At 45.1% G+C, this 15,510-nt stretch overlaps 2 protein-coding genes across 2 annotated transcripts in view; both read right to left on the reverse strand.

The window, feature by feature from the left end:
• Window positions 1-11,732, reverse strand: part of LOC306931453 (pleckstrin homology domain-containing family G member 3-like) — a gene marked incomplete at both ends in the record, with an annotated part of 70,673 nt that extends 58,941 nt beyond the window's left edge. Inside the window, 2 exons of the mRNA XM_079512855.1 lie at window positions 989-1,189; window positions 11,651-11,732. Of these exons, the coding sequence (XP_079368981.1) occupies window positions 989-1,189; window positions 11,651-11,732 (283 nt within the window). The remainder of the gene's footprint in view (window positions 1-988; window positions 1,190-11,650) is intronic.
• LOC306931298 (NACHT, LRR and PYD domains-containing protein 1b allele 3-like) overlaps window positions 1-15,510 on the reverse strand; it is a 136,450-nt gene that overhangs the window by 101,202 nt on the left and 19,738 nt on the right. The window lies entirely within an intron of this gene.

Genomic DNA, 15,510 nt, shown 5'->3' on the forward strand with positions numbered 1-15,510 from the left:
ATCACCATCAATCATCAATCATTCAGTAAAGTAGTCGGATCTGCTGTGTTTTTATGCAATGCTTGGAATGGATTCAGTATCATGAAAACCCACTAGTTTGACGCGACACATGCTACTTGAAGCAAAAGGAAATCTAGAAAATATTTGCCTTATGTCAATGGTGGCCATACTGTACAGGCCATTTTCAAAACTTTCCCCTCAGACAATTCTAGGCAACCTTTTTTCTGTTATTCAGGATCTTTTGAAGATACAAAATCAGCTGAGTTTGCAATTAGTTTGAGGTTGATCCTGCATTGTCCATAAACTGCCTGTACTTGCAAGGCATTGCCTAGCAACCGGGCCGTTTCCAAGGCAGCCAACGTGTTCATAATCACAATTCTGGAAAAAAACAATTCTTCCCAAAAACTTAAAATAGAGAAAATAACGTGATGGGTGTAGTTCCAGCATTCAGCAGGCAGGGCTGCCAAGTTTCAGAAAAAGCCAAGAGTGAGACTTTAGTGTCCTAATGCGTTCAACGCCTTTTTTAACATTGATTTAGAGGAATACAGACATCCCACCCTAGGAGAAATATCACACCCGTCTGAAATGACAGAGTTACCACGTGGGGGTCCCCGGAACATCCAGAGCCCCAGGAACGCACCCGGGGGGCTGGGCCAGTTCCGGTGTGCCGCCCCGCGTCCAAAACGGTTGAGAAATGACAGAGCTACCGTGTCGGGGTCCCTCTTCTGTACTGTACAGGAGGTGTAGTTCCAGACTATACAGCATTTGGAAGGTGTAGTTCCAGACTATACAGCATTTGGAAGGTGTAGTTCCAGACTATACAGCATTTGGAAGGTGTAGTTCCAGACTCTATAGCCTATAGGACCCTAGGTTACTAGTATATAGTAAGGAAGAGGCCCAATTTCTTTCCAATATGGCTGCTGTGCATAGAGAGGGCATCATATCATTGTATTGTCATTGTTGACGTCGTGGCGTGTTATGGTCTCACCTGTGTCTGTGTGGGCGTGTCCCTCTGGAGGGCGGAGCTCCAAGTCGACGTGGGAGGTGGGCGGGGCTAGGCTGTCATCCAGAGAGGAGGCGGAGCCAGAGGAGAGGGTGGAGACGAGGCTCACGGGGCGGGGCCGTGGGGGCGTGGCGGACGGAGCGCGCTCATTGCTGCTGACGGAGGCCGTGGACAGACGAGGGGATTCTGGGAAAAGGAGTGTGGAAGAAGAGTCATTTAGAGTTGTATTATCACTGCCAGGCCCTTAACCCATTTAGGCCTGACGTCGAAATTAAAAAAAGTCTTCTAAATCCTGACGGTTTTCTGAAATACCTATGTTTCTGTATCAGTGGTGCTCAATATTTCATGTCAAGGACCCCAAAAGTTATGTTATTGGCCGCCGACCCCCCATCTGAAAATATGTTGTTCCAGGAACCCCTCAGAAGCAAAGATTTAAGAGTTAAAAACGTTTGCTCTGAAAGAATATATATTCAAAGATTTGCACCACATTTTCACGATTTAAAAAAATAGACCTACAAGCTCATAGCGCGGCACTCGGTGCCACGCTATGAGCTTGTAGATCTGCTATTTTTCAATAGCTAAAATATAACACAATGCTTAAAAAACACCAAAACTGACTGACACCAGATTCTACATCTTCAAAATCATGACAGTTTTCTGAACAGCCTATGTTTCTATATCAGTGGGTTCTCAAACTGTTTCATGTCTAGGACCCACAAAACGGTATTTGGCCGCCGCCGCTCTGAAGTGAGAGTGGAACTATAGTGGCCCTCTGGAGTGAGTGTGGAACTATAGTGGCCCTCTGGGGTGAGTGTGGAACTATAGTGACCCTCTGAAGTGAGAGTGGAACTATAGTGGCCCTCTGGAGTGAGTGTGGAACTATAGTGGCCCTCTGGAGTGAGTGTGGAACTATAGTGGCCCTCTGGAGTGAGTGTGGAACTATAGTGGCCCTCTGGGGTGAGTGTGGAACTATAGTGGCCCTCTGGAGTGAGAGTGGAAATATAGCGGCCCTCTGGAGTGAGAGTGGAAATATAGTGGCCCTCTCCATCGTCAAAGGTGCCCACCCCAGGTGAACATTGGCCAAATCTCATTTTGAAGAAAAGACAAAGCAAAATGGTCCACTCCCACAGACGTTGTAAGCCACGGGAAGAATGTCCCGTTTGGGTCTCGAGTTGAAACATATCCTGTCTGTCTCTGGCCTATGGGATCTAGGGATTTGCTGTGCAGCAGATCCCAGATCCCTAGATCCCATAGGCCAGACCGACTGGCACCTGACTGCCTGAGCCATAGAGTAAGACAGAGTTACGTCATTGAGGGGGCAGAAAACGGAGCACTCGAGCGCTGTTCATGCAGCCTGAACAGTGACAAGCTGGAGTTGGAAATACATTGTTTTCAAGGGGGGCGGCACAAACAAGTGCTATTTTAGGCATGTGTTCAACATGCCAACTGTTTTTAAAGTATTGTACAGTGACAACTAAAGTCTCTGTAATGTATGTTGTACAATTACTACAAAAAATAATCTAAAAAATAAAGGGATTTAAGATCATTAAGGCTGGGCTGTTGCCTGAGTCCAGTGCATTCTACCAACTTCCGGTCCAGGACATCTGTTCGCTACATGCTTCTTTGCCAATAGAAGTGTATACTGTATGTAGAAGAGCCGCCATTGGACTGGCCCCCGTGAGTTGTCGTAGACTCGTAAGGGCCGATTCATACTCCTATTTTACCGCTGTTTCGGCGCTGTAGTGCCGAAATGATTTCGGCTCGTCAGATATTTTCAGTAGCACCGAAGAGCCGACTTTAGGACGGTACCCGCCCCCCCGAACCTCAAATGACGTCACATTGTAGGCTCTACAGAGCCGAATCGACTTTTATTCGGCTCTAAAATAGGAGTATGAATCGGCCCTAACTCTGTTTTATACTCTATGCTCTATGGCTCTGCTAACTGCCTGCTCTGTGTAGCGAGGCTACACAGAGCAGGCATAGTTGAAAAACCACGTGGTGGTGTAGGGCTTTAAGCAACTAGTCGACTATTCAACTAGTCGACTAGTAAATCCACTAGTTGACCTCGTTTGTACTATAGTTGACAAGAAAAATAAATGGGGGTATATTGGTATATCTTTTCACATGGGGGTCCGCGAGCTAATGAGTGTCACTTTGGAGTTCCTTGACATGAAAAGGTTTGGTAAACCACTGGACTAAATAGCAAAAGCTTAGTATTAATGCAATGTTAATTTTGCCAGAAAAGCAATAACACCATTTAGTCTTAGCCCTAATTGGCATTCTGAAATGTAGTCTTAGTCGACATAAATAACACTGAACCTATATAACCCTGAATCTAACCCTAATTCTAATTCAATAATTGATATGAAAACAAAAAGGGTATTTTGTCATTTTGTACCTATATGAATACTTGAGTATTTACTAAAGAGTATAATACTACTCTGTCCAGTCTGCAAGGGTGTTTGTTTGTTTACGTGACGCCTCGGTCCCAGGAGGGAGGGGCTAGGATAATACCAGCTTGTCTGCTCAACACAAAGGCTTTGTTGTTGCGTGCCGTGCGTGCGTGCGTGCGTGCGTGCGCGCGTGCGTGCGTGAGCCTTGACACTGCGGAGAGTGTCAAATCAACACATTCATACTGTGTCTTGTTTTTCGACGACATTTCATTCCAATGAAAATATCCCCCAAAAATGGGGTTGTACCGTATTCGAGGTCTAGACGTTTTCTTATGTCATTAACCCATTTAGGCCTCAATTTAAAAAAAATGTCTTCTAAATCCTGACAGTTTTCTGAAATACCTATGTTTCTATATCAGTGGTGCTCAATATTTCATGTCAAGGACCCCAAATTCTTTATGGAATTGGCCACCGACCCCCATCCGAAAATATGTTGTTCCAGGGACCCCCCAGAAGCAAAGATTTGAGTTAAAAAACGTTCGCTCTGAAAGAATATACAGTATATTCAAAGATTCGCGCCACATTGTCACGACTTTTCAAAAATAGCAGACCTACAAGCTCGTAGCGCGGCACTCTGTGCCGCGCTATGAGCTTGTAGATCTGCTATTTTTCAATAGCTAAAGCATAACATAATGCTTTAAAACGCCAAAAGGGGTTCCCGCACAGAATAAATACAACTGCTACTTTATTATATGATCACTCAATACCAATCCAACAACGCACATGGCCACAACACATGTAGCTTCCTGACCTGGTGGAGCACTGCGCTACGAGGAGCACCTTTTCTACTTCTCCTCTGTGTCTCAGAGGAGGAGGGTCAGTGGAAACGTCTATTTTCTTCTCTCTTCTCAGTTAATATTACAGTACAGAAGCACGACGAACAACATCTAAATTAGCAGGCAATATGTTTCAGAGGAGGAGAGAGAAAGCAAGCGAGGACGCACACAAACGAGGACGCGCGCGCGTGCGTCCTCGTTTGTGTGCGCAGAGGGCAATAATTGTGTGCGCAGAGGGCAATAGTGCTCCCATATGCCCCATAAGCTTATAGCTTAAGTTGTGTTAAACAGCATTAAGGTAATGCAATAAGGACTCTCCCTCACTATAACATGGAAACGGTCCTCTCTATAACATGGGAACAGAGGCACCCGCTGGCCTAGTGGTCCAGGCGCATCATGCCACACATATAGGCTTTGGCCTGACAGCGTGTCGCATGTTCGAGTCCCGTTCATGTCGACGATTTGCTGCGTGTCTCTCCCCGTCTCTCTCTCTCTCCCTCTTTCAGGAATGCCTTTATATATATTATATTTATATTTAATGCCTTTATTATACTATCAATAAAGTCAGAAAAGCCAAAAACAAATCTTTAAAAAAAAAAGAAAAGGAAAAAAACATGGGTACGGTCCTCGCTATAACATGGGAACGGTGGCTTCTGAAAAAAAAGAGACTTTTGACAATATGGATTCACCTGCCGTGTTATGAGAGGGAGGATGTCATTAATGCGAGAACAACGGCTTCTACAGACAAATACCCATATAGGGGTGCCCTGCAGGGCGCAGCCATTACTGAGGTGTAATCAGCACTGACTAGCTACACCTGGCCAACAGGGCACTGACCCATGGATGCAGTGCCCCGTTGCCGGCCAGGTGTAGTTAATCAGTGCTGATTGCATTCTTGTAATGTCTCACTGAAAGAAAAGATTGAAATAAACTATTAATTTGTTCGTACCGTAAGTTGTCAGTAATCAGGTCAGGCCACTGAAGCTGTGTAAAGATGTTTTTCCTCTGTGACAAACCACCTGACATGGCACTTTACAACACATTTATCAAAAACAAACACAGCTGTTGAGTCCCACACCGTCCCTTCACACACACACACACACACACACACACACACACACACACACACACACACACACACACACACACACACACACACACACACACACACACACACACACACACACACACACACACACACACACACACACACACACACACACACACGTTAGTCATGTGACTCCCTGACACGCCCACCAGGGAGGAGGCTTACGGCAGAATAGCTGCTAATGTTCCAGCTACAGCATTTATATAGCGCCTTTATCCAATGCGCTTTACAGATATTGTGCATTACATTCACCCATTCACACACACATTCATACACCGATGGCAGCGGAAACCATGCAAGGCACAAACTAGCACATCGGGAGCAATTTGGGGTTCAGTGTCTTGCTCAAGGACACTTCGACAGTAACTCTGGGGGAGCCCGGGTTCGAACTGGCAACCTCACGGTTCCCATCCAGCCACTCTACCCCTGAGCCACCGCCGCCCACTATAGTCAATATAGGGAAAGAGCGAGCTGACGAGATGGTTGACATTCGGGCACATTGTCACGATTAAAAACAAATAGCAGACCTACAAGTTAATTCTATGAACTATTTTTCAATAAAGTATAACATAATGCCTTGCTCAGGAGCACATGCAGGCTGTAGTGACGAGGTCCTCGTTATGTAAACCCGACAGCCATCAAGGTCCTGAGCTTGTAGATCTGCTATTTCTTAATAGCTAAAGTATAGCATAATGCTTTAAAACACCAAAAGGGGTTCCCGCCCAAAATGGGTTAACACCCTGAGCGGCATAAACGGAGGTAACGCTCAGCGCTCAGGACTGGAGATTAATAAAAGGACGGAACTTTATTGATATCATAACCGAGCGCACCGCTCCACAGGCTGGGAGCGCCTGTAGGGCAACATTCGATGTCATTTCCAGTTGGGACGTCATCCGAAACCAAAAGATGATGTTTTTGACGGCCCATCGCGGTCCCGTCGCTAGTCGCGTTAGAATTAATCATACCTCCCGTTGTTGTCGATCGTCTCGGGGGTGTTTTGGCTACATCTAGCTACTTCATAACCTGACTCCGCCAGATTGCGGCAGTACTGAGTTCACAAGTTCCCTCCTCCTGCCTGCATCTTGGATCTCTCAGGCAGAAACGATGAACCCGGAAACAGCGGGACAAAAATCTGATATCTCCTTAATAATTTTGAGTTGTAGTCTTTGTTAGGTTGTGTTTACATTGCGCTGTGGCAGCGCTTCAATATGTCATAAGTCTCGCGTTGCAGCCGGGCTCCAGACTAACTTTTTTCACCTACGTCCCGGAACCGTCCCAAAATACAATTTGAACCGCCCCGAAGTAAATTTATACAGTCCCGGGAAAAAAAAGTTTAAAAAAAAGGACCACTCAGATTGCGAAATTAATAACTGTATTCCTATTGTAATAGAAATACAATACATGCAGTACATTATTTGTTTGGCTTCATGTTTCTTCTGTAGATAGAAAATATAGATTTAGTCAAAATGCTCCCAGGTGAAAAATAGGACTGGGTTAAAAATGTTAATCGAATTAGAGGCTTTGTAATTAATTAATCTAAATTAATCACATTTTAACCGCATATCAATATTCGACCTGAGAACAGTGATATTTATTTTCAAATGAATTTTGTTATTTTGGTGAATCAATGAATATTGACTACAGTAGCTTATACAACTTTGGTGGTAGGCTGCTTGATCAAGACGAACAGATAAACGTGCAGTAATGCAGGTAGTCTATGAATACTCAAATGTCTATTACATGGGTGGCATGAGAAAACAAATACAAAACTTTATTAGGGGGAACACTAAGACGAAGGAATAAAATCAATAAAAACTGTGGAATGAGAGCGTTTTGGGGAGTGCATTCTACAGTGTTGGGGCAGCAATTCCAGAACAATCTGAGCATTAGAAAACATCTGTTGCGTCAGAGAATACCAACATATTATTCAATGTGCCGTAACCGTTTCATCTGGTCAGCTGTGGGTTGGACCGACGTGGGTCCAACTCCTACTTGGAATTGACTTGGACTAACATTAGCCCCATATGGAACCTCTCACTCCGTTATAATGTAGCTCTATCAGAGGGAGAGGTTCCATGCGAGACATGTTAAAGCAGCTAGCAAGCCTAGCATGGAAGCTAACGTTGGTGTAGTGTAGCGGTAGCCCTGTGTCCATATGGAACTTTTCCCTCCGCTATAGCACACAAGACACAACCATGGTTTTATCCACGCTTCCAACCGATTTTCCAACCGAGTTTTTAAATGTAAATGTCCCATCCACGGGGCAAAAGCAATATAAGTGGCTTGTTGATTCCTTTGGGTGAATGGTGGTGTGTTGTTGTCAACTGTCTGACTGACGGCACTGCAGACAGTGCAAAAAGTCTCAGCAGCGCTGCTAGTCTCATGCTGCTCAGCGCTGCACACGATATGCATTTTCAATGCAAAAACTCCTCTCGTCCCGAAACCGGCCCGAATGAGATACATTTACGTCCCAAATAGATATTTTATAGGCCCCGGGACGTCGGGACGCCGTTAATCTCGAGCCCTGTCGCGTTGATCCCGCATACAGCCGCATATCGCTCCGGCCAGAATTGGTCCGGAGTAACATCGTCTCTGCCTGAGAGATCCCAGATTCACCCTTAGCTGGCACAATGCAAATGTTGCCTGGTTCTACCAGGCTAGCTACTTCAAGCTACTTCCAAAATGGCGCGGAGCAACCTTGAAATAGGTCCTGAAGAAACAAATCGCTAGGCGTCCTGATTTAATCGTTACAAATGTCCCCCCGGGCGTTCGGGGTGTTAACAGAGTGAATATGACAGTTCAGTTTCAGTAGTTAAGGACCCCCAAATTGACACTTATTAGCCCGCGGACCCCCATTAGAAAATATATGCCAGAAACCCCCACAACTCCTTTGAGCGCCATCTAGTGTTACATGCGCACACCTAAGAAATGCCGCCCGTCTGCTCTCACAATACGGAGCTTGTTTCCCTTCCGGATTAACCCATTTTGGGCGGGAACCCCTTTTGGTGTTTTAAGCATTATGTTATACTTTAGCTATTGAACTCTGTGCCGCTCATAGCTTGTAGGTCTGCTATTTTTGAAAAATCATGAAAATGTGGCACAAATCTTTGAATATATATTATTTCAGAGCAGTTTTTTAAATCAAATCTTTGCTTCTGGGGGGGGGGGGGGGGGTCCCTGGAACAACATATTTTCAGATGGGGGTTGGCGGCCTATTTATTACATGTATTTTTGGGGGTCCTTGACATGAAAATGTTTGAGAACGACTGACATAGAAACATGGGGTTTTTCAGAAAACTGTCATGATTTAGAAGGCATTTGAAGAATCGTCCTCAGGTCTAAACGGGTTAAACAGGAATGTGGGGGCTCTTTGTGAAGGAGTCAACACGACTCGCATTAGCTCACAGTCTTTAGCTAGCGGTACAACCAGTTACATTTGCTCAGCGATGCGGTACAAACTCACAATCGTCGGGTGCGCGTGCGGCCCACCATGGACAGCTCTCGAACGTTTGGAGATACGGCGCTTTGGAAATCCTGTTATAATGGAGGCTCAACGGAGCTGGATTTAGAAATCCCATCGCTGGTGGGGACAGAGGCTCTCCATATTAACCGGAGCAATGCAAAAAGGTAAACAGACGGACGGCGCGTTCATATATGGATTATACGGTTGTCTACGAACATACGCGTAGATAGCACCAGTAGGTACCATTAGCCTAGCTACGTTTATAAACGTAAATGGCACAGAAAAGGTTAAGAGAAGATTTTTACGGCTCTAGCAGTGAATCTCAACCAGTTTAATTTATTTCTTTTTTTCTTTTTGTTTATTATAAATTTGATCCCACAATTTTGCAACCCAGTGCCAATTATCTAATGTAATCCTGGGCGCTACACTTCCTCTGCCAACCTGGGGGGGCAGCGGACTGACCTCATGCCTCCTTATATGCATGAGGAGTCCAAGCTGCAGTTCCTTTCCCCTCCATCAGGCGCCCCGGCTGGCCAGGGGGAGGTAGTATTAGAGACCAGGATTGCTGCATGTTTTTATGAGGGTACCTACCCTAGGGGACACGGGGAGAACATGCAAACTCCACACAGAAAGGCCCTTTCGCCAAACCCACCTCGGGTATGGGCACTGATGACGCGGATAAGAGAACACGCCCCCAGCGCCCACAGCATCCCCAGGACCTTCTAGCTGTGAGGCGACAGCACTACCGACTATGCCACCGTGCCCCCCAACCAGTTTAATTTCAAGGACCCCCAGTTTGATATGCATATTAGTCTACGGACCCCCATTTAATGGAATTTCCATCTCTGGGACCCCCAATTTAGATTGTAAAATCAATGTTAACTAGAAAAACTGCCCTTCTGGGCACAGGTCTCCACCAGGAGGATAGGAGTGTGTGTGTGATGTTTGGCAAAATGTTTAGGAGCAATATAAACGTGTGTGTGTGTGTGTGTGTGTGTGTGTGTGTGTGTGTGTGTGTGTGTGTGTGTGTGTGTGTGTGTGTGTGTGTGTGTGTGTGTGACACGGCTTGGCCTGTTGTAGCGCCACCATGAGGCTGATTAGAAAACTGTGAAGTGGCATTTCTTCCTCAGCCTAGTGGGAATATGCATGCACAGTTTCACCGCAATCGGACGCTGCGTTGAGTAGTTTTTGAGTAGTTTTTGAGTAGATTTAACAAAATGGGAACAAAGCGGGCTACTCCTGAAAAGTTTAGAAGCCAATCGTAGCCAATGAGGGTGGATTATGAGAAATCAAACAAACCCGTCTTGATCACATGACTATGGAGAGAATGTGTACCGATTTGCGTGAAATTTGGTTAAAATATGAAGGAGTAATATTAGAAAATGGGTTTTACATATGTCGGCCTCCTGGTGGCGCTATAAAGAGCAGATGCAAAAAATTACAGGCAAATGTTTTTCCTTGGCCTCTAGGGAGTTGGCATACAAAGTTTTACACAGTTCCGTGCAGTTAGAGGTAAAAACACTAATCGGCCAGTTATAGCGCCACCATGAGGCTGAGTTGAAAATGTTCACGTGGCATTTCTTCCTCGGCCTAGTGGGAATGTGCGTGCACAATTTCACGGAAATCACACGATGTGTTCATGATTTGCAGCATTTTGTTTGAAACTGAGCACTCCTGCGAACTTTGGAAGCCAATCTTAGCCAATCAGGATGGAGTCTGAGAAATCTGAAATACTAATTTAATTGAATGGCTCTAGAGAGACTGTGTACCAATCTGCGTGATGTTTGGACAAAATCTGTAGGTGTACTGTCCAAAAACGTGTTTTGCACAAAGCACCCTCCTGGTGGCGCTATAACAGGCCGTTCTGGAAATGTTTGGGCAGAGGTTCATCGTTGGCATCCAGGGAGTGTGTGCGCAAAATTTGGCATCGACCGAGTTAACGGTGCCAGAGATTAGCTGTTCACAGACGGACAGACGGACACACGGACACACGGACACACGGACACACGGACGGACGGACGGAGTGCAAAACATACTCTCTCCCCATGCCTTTGGCCTGGTGGAGACAATTATTTGTACACTCTTTAGAGTTACAGACCCATAAGGGTCCATTTGGTTACAAACTATCATTTAGCTGGGGACCTCCTGGAACTCCCTCAAGGACCCCTGGGGGTCCCCGGACCCCACTTTGGGAACCAATGAGTCAAGATACTGACGCACTTTTCAGCCGAAGCTTTGAAAGGCAGCATTGTGTCTGCATGGTATTTGGCTCCGGCCCCATGCACTAGCCGTCTTCAATCCCTTCGCTGGCGGCACGGCAAAAACTCACTTTACAACCACGCAATCATCTTCGTACTGTATAACCCCACCTGCAACTATAGCGCTAGCAGTTTGCACTAGGGCATTCACTTCTACTCATTTTTACTAGTTGACTAGTTGCCTAGATTACTAGTCGACTAGTTAACTACTGTATGACCAAATCAGTTGAGCTGTTCTTGAGAGTAACCCCAATATGATGAGAAAGCCTGATTGTTTTTTTTCAAAAGTTGAATTTTATGTTATAGGTCCTTAATAAGTAATTTATTAGTAAATTAAAAATTCCCATCCACTTACATGGAAAAATGTGAAAACTCACATCAAGTATTTTTCTCTCAAAAACCGCTGGAGCTACAGTTACAACACTTGGAGGGGAGGTTCATAATAATTATTAAAATTAATGTAAATAATTATTACATCAGTCGGCCTCATGGTGGCGCTATAACAGCCCACTTTACATTTCGCCTTATAAGTCTTGCACCGTAGGTCCTAATTTACAAAAGGCTCCGTCCAGATTGTTTCATGACTCACCCTCGTTAGCCTTGTTAGTCGAGTCTTGTGATGGAAGTTCAGCTCCTGCATAAGGTGAGGAGGATGAAGTGTGAGTGGACATGGTAGAATGGTAACTGCTGCATTTATATAGCACCTTTAGGATTGTGCATTACATTCATCCATTCACACAGCGATGGTGGCGGAAACCATGCAAGGCACCAACCTGCTCATCGGGAGCAATTAGCCCTTTGCTAAACCCCACCCCAAAAGTGGTTGTCCAATGGCAATCCAAATAGTTTAGCAACTGTTGCTATGCAGGGCAAGCTTCCGTCACTTCATAGCTGTCAGTGTTATTTTTCATGGCTGTGTTGTTGAACACACACACAGCTTAACGTCATGGCTGTGTTGTTGAACACATACACAGCTTAACGTCATGGCTGTGTTGTTGAACACACACACAGCTTAACGTCATGGCTGTGTTGTTGAACACACACACAGCTTAACATCATGGCTGTGTTGTTGAACACACACACAGCTTAACGTCATGGCTGTGTTGTTGAACACACACACAGCTTAACGTCACACAGCTTAACGTCATGGCTGTGTTGTTGAACACACACACAGCTTAACGTCATGGCTGTGTTGTTGAACACACACACAGCTTAACGTCATGGCTGTGTTGTTGAACACACACACACAGCTTAACGTCATGGCTGTGTTGTTGAACACACACACAGCTTAACGTCACACAGCTTAACGTCATGGCTGTGTTGTTGAACACACACACAGCTTAACGTCATGGCTGTGTTGTTGAACACATACACAGCTTAACGTCATGGCTGTGTTGTTGAACACAGGGCTCGACAGTGCGACTAGGTACTCGCATTTGCGAGTTAAAATATCACCGTGCGAGTTGTCAAATTCACTTTGTAGCACCCGTGCGATTACAGAATTTGACCGTTCAATCGTGATAAAGACAAGGCTCTACAGCAAGTGCACAGTCTATAGTCGCGGTTCTATACCTACATTTATATTTATATAGTACGGCGGTGTCGTTCGCCAAAAAGAGCAGATCTACAAGCTAACAACGTGTCGAGACTCAATGCGGCGTTCATTTGAAGATCTGTCCCTTTTGCTCCCACCGCCCCGCCCCTCCATGTGTTGCTGTTCAGTACTTCTCTTCCCTGTCAGCAGCGAACGCAGCAGGATAGCATGATAGCACAGAAGGAGTTGCTAGGACCCCGACACGTTGAATACTAAAGTTATTTGGAAAGTTTAATGTTCAAACATCACTCTATAACTTTTAACCAAACGTGGGTGAAACAGCGTGCGGCCGTGCACGCAAAGAGTGCACGTGTGCACGGATTCTACCAAAACAACCATCGCTCAGCACCTCGCTTACAAAATCGTGTGCGCAGCGCAAATGATAATACGAATGACCGACTTGGCTGGGTACATATTAGTCAGTAGCCTGCATAACGAGCGACGGAAAAAAGGCAAAGATCCCCCCACTACCTCCTTCCACCACGCCGAGGTGTATAGCCTATGTACGATGGTCTGAACTGAAGCAGTCAAAGCCAAGGAGAATGTTACAATACTAATAGTACCATCGAGTAGCCTGCGGTGCCCTGCACCGAATCTCACACGATAGAACAGCAGGATAAAAACGGATAGAAAGTCTGTCTGTCCATCCATCCATACATGAGCAACATAAAATGAATTGATTATCCATCTATCGATCCATCTATCCCTCTATCTATTTGCATAAAAAACTAATAGACTATCAGCATAAAAACAAATTGATTATATAGATTATATAAAAACAAACAAATCCAGATGAATATCAATATTGTGATCATTTCTGAAAGATTTTTCATATTGCCTGCCCCCTACCTCATATCACTGTATTAAAGAAAAATCACACCTGTGTGAAGTGAGGGGCGCTCTTATCATCATACATCATCATGAATCATCTCATATTGGCCAATGTCAATGGCGTTTAATGTTTTGATGTTTAATTTACGTCATATTTAGCGGAATTTTGACCTAATTTCTCCTTTCATTGTCAAGATATTGAGACGTGTGGGGACTACAGCTGTATATAGGAGGGGCTAGCGCCCCTCAAAAACACATTATTTGATAACTTTTCATCGTGCTCCTAAAATAATTTGTGTGCTACTAGATTTTTCAACTTAGTCGCACACGTGCTACTTGGAAAAATGCTAAGCGTCGAGCCCTGGTTGAACACATACACAGCTTAACGTCATGGCTGTGTTGTTGAACACATACACAGCTTAACGTCCAGAAAGTTACACGACTGACCCACCCAGGTGATGCAATAATACTAATTGACTGTAGTCTGACCGTGCAACATGAAAACTCCCATCAGACGGTCGTTCAAGTCGATTGTTGGATACTGTTTCTCTTCCTCGTATTTCCAGTTTCCTGAAATAATATCATACACATGTGTCCAGTGCATAGCCTACTGCAGGCCTGGTTGACTAGATTTAGAAGACATGTATCCAGTGCATAGCCTAGTGCAGGCCTGGTCGACTAGATTTAGAAGACATGTATCCAGTGCATATCCTACTGCAGGCCTGGTAGACTAGATTTAGAAGACATGTGTCCAGTGCATAGCCTACTGCAGGCCTGGTAGACTAGATTTAGAAGACATGTGTCCAGTGCATAGCCTACTGCAGGCCTGGTAGACTAGATTTAGAAGACAGGTGTCCAGTGCATAGCCTACTGCAGGCCTGGTAGACTAGATTTAGAAGACATGTATCCAGTGCATATCCTACTGCAGGCCTGGTAGACTAGATTTAGAAGACATGTGTCCAGTGCATAGCCTACTGCAGGCCTGGTAGACTAGATTTAGAAGACAGGTGTCGAGTGCATAGCCTACTGCAGGCCTGGTAGACTAGATTTAGAAGACATGTGTCCAGTGCATAGCCTACTGCAGGCCTGGTTGACTAGATTTAGAATGTATCCAGTGCATAGCCTAGTGCAGGCCTGGTCGACTAGATTTAGAAGACATGTATCCAGTGCTTATCCTACTGCAGGCCTGGTAGACTAGATTTAGAAGACATGTGTCCAGTGCATAGCCTACTGCAGGCCTGGTAGACTAGATTTAGAAGACAGGTGTCGAGTGCATAGCCTACTGCAGGCCTGGTAGACTAGATTTAGAAGACATGTGTCCAGTGCATAGCCTACTGCAGGCCTGGTTGACTAGATTTAGAAGACATGTATCCAGTGCATAGCCTAGTGCAGGCCTGGTCGAAGACACAGCTCACAAAAATGTGAAAACTCACATCAAGTATTTTTCTCTCAAAAACCGCTGGAGGTACAGTTACAACACTTGGAGGGGAGGTTCATAATAATTATTAAAATTAATGTAAAGAATTATTACATCAGTTGGCCTCATGGTGGCGCTATAACAGCCCACTTTACATTTCGCCTTATAAGTCTTGCACCGTAGGTCCTAATTTACAAAAGGCTCCGTCCAGATTGTTTCATGACTCACCCTCGTTAGCCTTGTTAGTCGAGTCTTGTGATGGAAGTTCAGCTCCTGCATAAGGTGAGGAGGATGAAGTGTGAGTGGACATGGTAGAATGGTAACTGCTGCATTTATATAGCACCTTTAGGATTGTGCATTACATTCATCCATTCACACAGCGATGGTGGAGGAAACCATGCAAGGCACCAACCTGCTCATCGGGAGCAATTAGCCCTTTGCTAAACCCCACCCCAAAAGTGGTTGTCCAATGGCAATCCAAATAGTTTAGCAAATGTTGCTATGCAGGGCAAGCTTCCGTCACTTCATAGCTGTCAGTGTAATTTGTCATGACTGTGTTGTTGAACACACACACAGCTTAACGTCATGGCTGTGTTGTTGAACACAT

This window comes from Electrona antarctica (assembly GCF_951216825.1).
Source record: "Electrona antarctica genome assembly, chromosome: 10".
Classification (NCBI taxonomy): Eukaryota; Metazoa; Chordata; class Actinopteri; order Myctophiformes; family Myctophidae; genus Electrona; species Electrona antarctica.